The sequence below is a fragment of the Dreissena polymorpha genome, chromosome 5 (assembly GCF_020536995.1).
Source record: "Dreissena polymorpha isolate Duluth1 chromosome 5, UMN_Dpol_1.0, whole genome shotgun sequence".
Taxonomy (NCBI): Eukaryota; Metazoa; Mollusca; class Bivalvia; order Myida; family Dreissenidae; genus Dreissena; species Dreissena polymorpha.
In genome coordinates, this window is record NC_068359.1 from 25,976,187 (window position 1) to 25,983,017 (window position 6,831).

The 6,831-nt window shown below is 34.2% G+C and overlaps 1 protein-coding gene across 1 annotated transcript; it reads right to left on the reverse strand.

Moving 5' to 3' along the window:
• Positions 1-4,426: 4,426 nt before the first annotated feature.
• Positions 4,427-6,337, reverse strand: LOC127832094 (uncharacterized). The gene is made up of 2 exons (XM_052357320.1): positions 5,901-6,337; positions 4,427-5,152 (listed from the first exon to the last, which is right to left on the reverse strand). Exons 1-2 carry the CDS (start codon positions 6,112-6,114, stop codon positions 4,803-4,805), a joined length of 564 nt encoding a protein of 187 aa, XP_052213280.1. The 5' UTR covers positions 6,115-6,337; the 3' UTR covers positions 4,427-4,802.
• Positions 6,338-6,831: the final 494 nt, after the last annotated feature.

Here is a 6,831-nt window from a genome sequence, read left to right on the forward strand (position 1 = left end):
TTATGTGTTAAATTCACCTAAGTTTACTATTCTTTAAAAAATATCACCTAAAACAAGGGACACCCTTCAGACAAAATAATTGTTTTTTGTGACTTATTATTTGGACATCCAGATTAATTGTATCATAATTGACTCTCAGTTAACGGACAGTTGCATTTCTATCAGCATTCATAATGTTTTGGGTCATCCCATGACACATTACACGTGTAGTTTTACAACTAGATGACAATAATAAAACCTGGCAGATAAATACAAGAAGTCAGTAGACAATAACATATGCTTTATTTGGAACAAAAGATAGTTATGCAGTTGAAATGATCTTTATAACAAAACAACTAAGTTCTGCTTGATTTATTCACAGCTTTTGTTTTGTATTATTTCAGGAACAATTATTTGCTGTCAGTGCAAATTATGATATGTTTAATGCTTGAGAAAAGTAGTGTTTTGTTAATGCCTGTATTATCAATTAATTTATCCAAGGCAACAAGTCCCAACTTAACATTTGAAGTTTGGCAGAAAGACTCCTGTTGTATTGAACCATTTTTGAATGTGTTAAAATATACAATTCAAGAACAAACAATGTAATCGGGATCCAGACATAAGCCCCCCAGGACAAACCCCCCCCCCCCAATGAAAAAATGAACATTTGGACAATTGCCCCCCAGTAGAAATGACAGGTAGGATATAAGCCCCCCAGTGCTTATTTTGCATCTGGACATTTGCCCCCCAGTGCTTATTTTAGAAGTGGACATTTGCCCCCCAGTGCCTAATTTTCAATGACATTACTCGATTGAGCAGATAATCATGTCCAATTATCACCACCTGATTACTCGAAACCTTTGAGATGATAATCCATTTATCCAATTACCACCACTGAAAGGCTTAAATAATGGAAGGGATAAATAAGGCTACACTGGATTTGATCTCTTCTCTGACTTTCATAACTTCTATGGCTAAGTGGTCAGCATTGTTACTGTGTGTTGTGGATGATGTGACCATAGTTACAAAGTAACCTGAATATATAAAAACAATTATTTAATATTGTAACTAATGGTAATAGCAATGAAACATTTAATTTATTATATATAAAATTATTTTGTGACGTTTTGTATAACTGTTTGGAATTAATTATGTAAATGAATTGATATTTTGAATGTTGGTAAAGCTTACAAATACTACATTTACCTTTACTTCAAATAATAAAATTTGTGAAGTTATGCAATACTGTCTGGAATTAATTTTGCAAATCGCTATTTTAAAAGTTATGATAGCAAAGATAACAAATAGCATTTTAATATTATACTTACATCAAGATTAGTTGTCAAGGTTCCTTTACATGAAGCGCTTCTGCGCTTGGAACATTCACAATGTATTGATTCTTTACGAGACTTCTTTTTGGTGTAAGAGTACCCATCCTTCAGTAATTTCTCAGACCCTTTATTACTCTTAATAATTTCCATGATGAAATGTATCGTTTGAAATGTGATAGTTTCGTTATATACTAAGTTTTAGTTAATTGTCACTCAAACAATGTAACTACACAAATTATTGCCTTTAAATGTTGTTATATGTGTTCACTTTAATTATCATTATTTGTACTAAGTTATGATGATTATTATTGATAATCCTTTTGATTGATTAAATAAAGAAGCCATTAATTTTCATTAACAAGTATATGATCAAAGCCACATGTCACACCTTTAACAAGCTGATAATCCTTTTGATTGATTAATTAAAGAACAATTCTTTAAGATGTTTGTTTTACCTAAGATTAGGAAATTCAAGTGAGTTTCTGGACCTTTTTTATTTTAAATTATAATGATCCAAGTTTCTATGATTATATATTTGTGAGATATGAAATAATAATGAATCCAAAGACAGAGATATACTAGTTTAATGGAAACAAAATATGATATTAGCACTGGGGGGCAAATGTCCTCTTCTAAAATAAGCACTGGGGGGGGGGCAAATGTCCAGATGCAAAATAAGCACTGGGGGGCTGATATCCTTTCTGTCATTTCTACTGGGGGGCAATTGTCCAAATGTTCATTTTTTCATTGGGGGGGTTTTGTCCTGGGTGGCTTATGTCCTACAATCATGTAATCATAATAAGCGCACCTTAAGTATATAGTTGTTAAATTTTAATAATTAAATAGCAGGCTTATCTTTGTACTTGATAGTCAAAGTTCAACCTTGGGGTATCTTTCTGTAAAACAACTACAGACATATGACATTAATTTTAATTCACAATCATTAAATAATTAATACAATTTATTAAATTAGTGGTATTTTCAAACATGCGCAAGTGACGTTATACATGTACACAGGATTATCCAAACATAGATGAAGTATGTACATTTTCAGTGGTTGACGTTTGATAATATTTTAATTAGGGATGGCAACGAATATCCGAATATCCGAATATTCGGTCACGGACCGAATATTCGGATACTGTCTTTCGAATCGAATATTCGGAAGAAAAAAAAAAAAAAACATCGAGTAATTTCAAAGACTTTGTATTCGTGAAATTTGCTTCAAACATTGTAAAAAAAGTTGTTCCGCGTGTCATAATGTTTATTCCGATAGCGCGATAATGCGTCGCTATGGTGATGACAGTATACCGGTCATAAATCCCGCTAATTGCCTAACAAAGACAGTCACTTTGTGTCAAAATTATGATAGGTGCAAATCGCGTCGGCAATCAAAACACCGACCTGTACTTGATCCAATGACTCGAATTACGTTTAAAATTATCAAAGATTAAACGAGTAAAGGAAAAGCCAACTTGGTGTAAAAACAAGTATGGCAATTAAAACACCGACCCGTCTTGGTCTAATAACTCGAATTACATTTAAAATGATCACAGATTAAATGAGTAAAAGAAGAGCCGACTTGGTGTGAAAAACAAAAAAGATCGTATGGTTATAATCACGCTGTCGAATAAAAAAGCTTTTAGAAAATATTTACTCAACCTCGAATAAGTATTTGCGTATCGTATGGTCCAAACTTTAATTAATTACTCAATATTCATTCAGGTATTATACTTAAATAAACGTTTTTGGTATTTCGCCCTCTTTTAATTGAAAATATATTAATTGCTACACGCATAAAGTAAATCTCTGTCCACGCAAAATGCCACCTACGCCTTCCGCTGCTTTGAAGTATTTCACGAGATCATCCGATAAGAAGTCGCCGATACGAGTGACTTTTAAACGTGGAAACTTTAAAAGACTGACTTTTTAGTCTGTTAAACAGGTTCAATTGGTGTTGTGGCTATGTAAATTATTCGTTCGAGCTCAGCTTAAATTATATTTAGATCTAACTGTTTTGTCATGTAATTATTTTGTCGTCATGTAAATATTATGTTTCTCGTTCTATTGTTTATGTACAATATTAAAAGTTTAAAAAAAGTTTTTTTCATTCAATTTTAACAATAAAAAGTAATCAACAAAATCAGCTCCGAATTAGCGACGGCAACGCTGTGTCAATATTTAGTCACTTCCGGTGAACTTCCGGTAAAAACGAAAGTAAAATTCATGGAGTAATGGTACGGTAAACAAATTTGATTTTTTTTCCAACAGATGTTGACCGAATATCCGAATATTCGTTCGGAAGGGTGACCGAATATTCGAATACCAAAATCGGTATTCGTTGCCATCCCTAATTTTAATGTATCTTAAGGTTCCGACACACATTTTTTAAGTTTCCGAAAACTTAGAGTAATTACATAAGCAACTTCATCTAAAATAAAATTGTTAAATACGTATTGCATTTAAATTATTATGCCCCCCTTCGAAGAAGAGGGGGTATATTGTTTTGCTGGATGTCTGTCGGTATGTCTGTTGGTAGACTAGTTCGTTTCCGATCAATAACTTGTCAATGAACTGACCAATTGGCTTGATTCTTAACCTGTGCATTGGGTTTGGACAGTAGATAGCCCCTATTGAAATTGGGGTCACTAGGTCAAATGTCAAGGTCACTGTCACAATAAGTGGGAAATAGTTTCCGATCAATAACTCATCAGCGAATTGACCGATTGGCTTGACACTTAACATGTGCAGTGGCCTTTCACAGTAGATGACCCAGTTGAAATTGGGGTCACTAGGTCAAAGGTCACTGTCACAATAAGTGTTAAAATCATGTCTGATCAATAATTCCTCAACGAATTGACCGATTGACTTGATACTTTCCATGTGCATTGGCCTTGGACAGTAGATGATGCCTTGTGAAATTGGTGTCACTAGATCAAAGGTCAAGGTCACTGTCTCAATGCATGTAAGTGTGCAAATCGTTTCCGATCAATAACTCTTTAACGCATTGACCAATTGGCTTGAGACTTAACATGGGCATTTGCCTTGGACAGTAGATGACCCCCATTGAGTTTGGGGTCACTAGGTCAAATGTCACTGATGCAATAAGTGTGAAAATTGTTTCTAATCAATAACTCTTCAACTAATTTACCAATGGGCTTGATATTTTACATGTGCATTGGCACTGGACAATAAATGACACTTAATATTATATTCTCAACCCATTTACTATAACGATGATTTAACAGAAGTGCATAATTTTGTGTCAACTAAAAACTTATTTTAGTGGCTAGGTCACAATAATATGATAAGATTAACTCTTATGGTCAGTTTTGTCGCAAAATACCTGTCTGCCATTATACAAACATGTTAATACTGTAATATATCATAATGTAATAAACATATCACAATCTACACGTTCTTATACAGAACATCACATTGCAATTCTAATATAAATCACATATTACAACAACTATTAAATGCATGTTCACACTATTCCACTCTGAATACAAGGATATTGTCCCTCCACTGTCCCACAATAATGGAAGATGTCGTTCTGCTGTAGCAGACTGACAGTGGGTCCCTCCATCCCTCCATCTTTTCAACCAGAGTGGCAAGCTTCCTTCTCCCCTCACTGTCAATCTGTAGCATAGTGTGTGACCGCCATCCACAGACCAGCACCTGGCATGCAGGGATAACGTGTACACCATGTGGGGGCTCTAATTCTGGGTGTGTTAATGTAGCCAGGAGTGTCCCATCCCTGGCCAGGGCGAGGAGCTTGTGCTGGGAGGGGGTGGTTCTGAACAGCCTGTCCCATGTGGGACTCACAGCACACCTCTCCACTGCAAAACAGAGTAACATCAATTACTGAAGTTTCTTACTAATTTTAATAAACAGAATGCATCGATTTTATATTTCATATGTGTTGTTATAAATAGGCAATAATACACATCTTAAATATTCACATAACATCAAATAATAATTAGTTGAGTGTAACATGAAGTATCTGTTTATTGTGTAAAAGTTAGGCATGTTGATATGCGATTGGCGAGTTAAAAATGAGGTAAGCAAAATTAAATTGATGGAAACAATGACACAGAACAATGAATATGTACACATAAATGTGTTAGCTGTTGTTACTGTATCTAGCAATAATAGCTTTCATATATGTGTAAATCACAATGTATTGATATACAAATGAAACTGTCATCAGTAGACATATTACGTACATGTACATGTATAATATTATTGCTGTGGTTGTGTTTGTTGTAAGTGTTTATAACTGAAAATTATGTTTCAAAGCAACTAATATTGATTTTTTTATATATCTCTTTCTTTACCATTTACAAAAAAATGTAAATTAAAAGTAAATAATAATTTTTACAAACATGTACATAAAATGTCAGAATTCTTAAAATTCAGCTATAAAAATGTTGAAGATTATAACTTCTATACATTGTTATTTAAACATTTTTATTTATAAAACATATTGCTTGCATGGTAATTTGACAACCACAAAAATAAGACAGAAAGTGTGTCCACCCTTAATACATTTCAAAAAGTGAAAGTCAAAAATACATGATTACTCACTTGATCTATCCTCGTACAGTTCACTGATAATTTTCCCACTCAGTAAGTAATTGAACAACACAGAACCAGAGTAGATAAACAGTTCACCTTCGTGGTGGACAATACCTCTACAGTCATGTTGTAACTGAAGCTTACTGCCTCGAAAAAGCTCGCTCCGGGTGACTGGTGATAAACTGGACTTCACAAATGTTATAATGACTAAATGTGTTACCATTCACAGTCACTGCTACCTTACTGGGTGTGATAATACACATATCCTGCGGATCAGCGTACACATCCAAGTAACTCGCCACCTGGTACTGCTCGTTCAGCAGCTTGACTTTTTTATTATCATTATCTACAACCAGGACCTGTCCACTTGGGAGGACACAGATTGCTGTGATGCAACATGTGACTTTATCACTGGAAAGGTGCACATAGGTAATACACTGCATATCCTTCAATATTCTTGTTGTCCTTGCATGATTTGCAACGAAAGAAGGTAATCCTTTCAGAATGTGTCGCCATTTTATTAACAAACAATAAAGCAATATAAAGCACATGTATTCAACTGAACTGTATGATATAACAGAGATGTGGTATCACTTTCATAGTCCAGTGTCCATCATGCACAAACCGTAGTCTTTAAAACCCATTGAATGGCACATAATTACTAATGACTCCCAACATGAAAAAACATCTATATTAGCTCTGCCAACTTTATAGCCTGCTATATCACATGACACAATGTATGGTCGATCCAGCTTTAGATGGATTTATAAAGACGTTAAAATGAGAGAGATTCAATCGATTGTTGATCTATTTCAAAGAGCCAGACATTTCAATCACACAAAGTGTTTGGCCAAGCAGGTATATCTGATTAATATATGATAATGTACAGGTATTCAGTAGGGATTGTAATCTTATTTTTGGAGCTATTGAAGCATGAGTA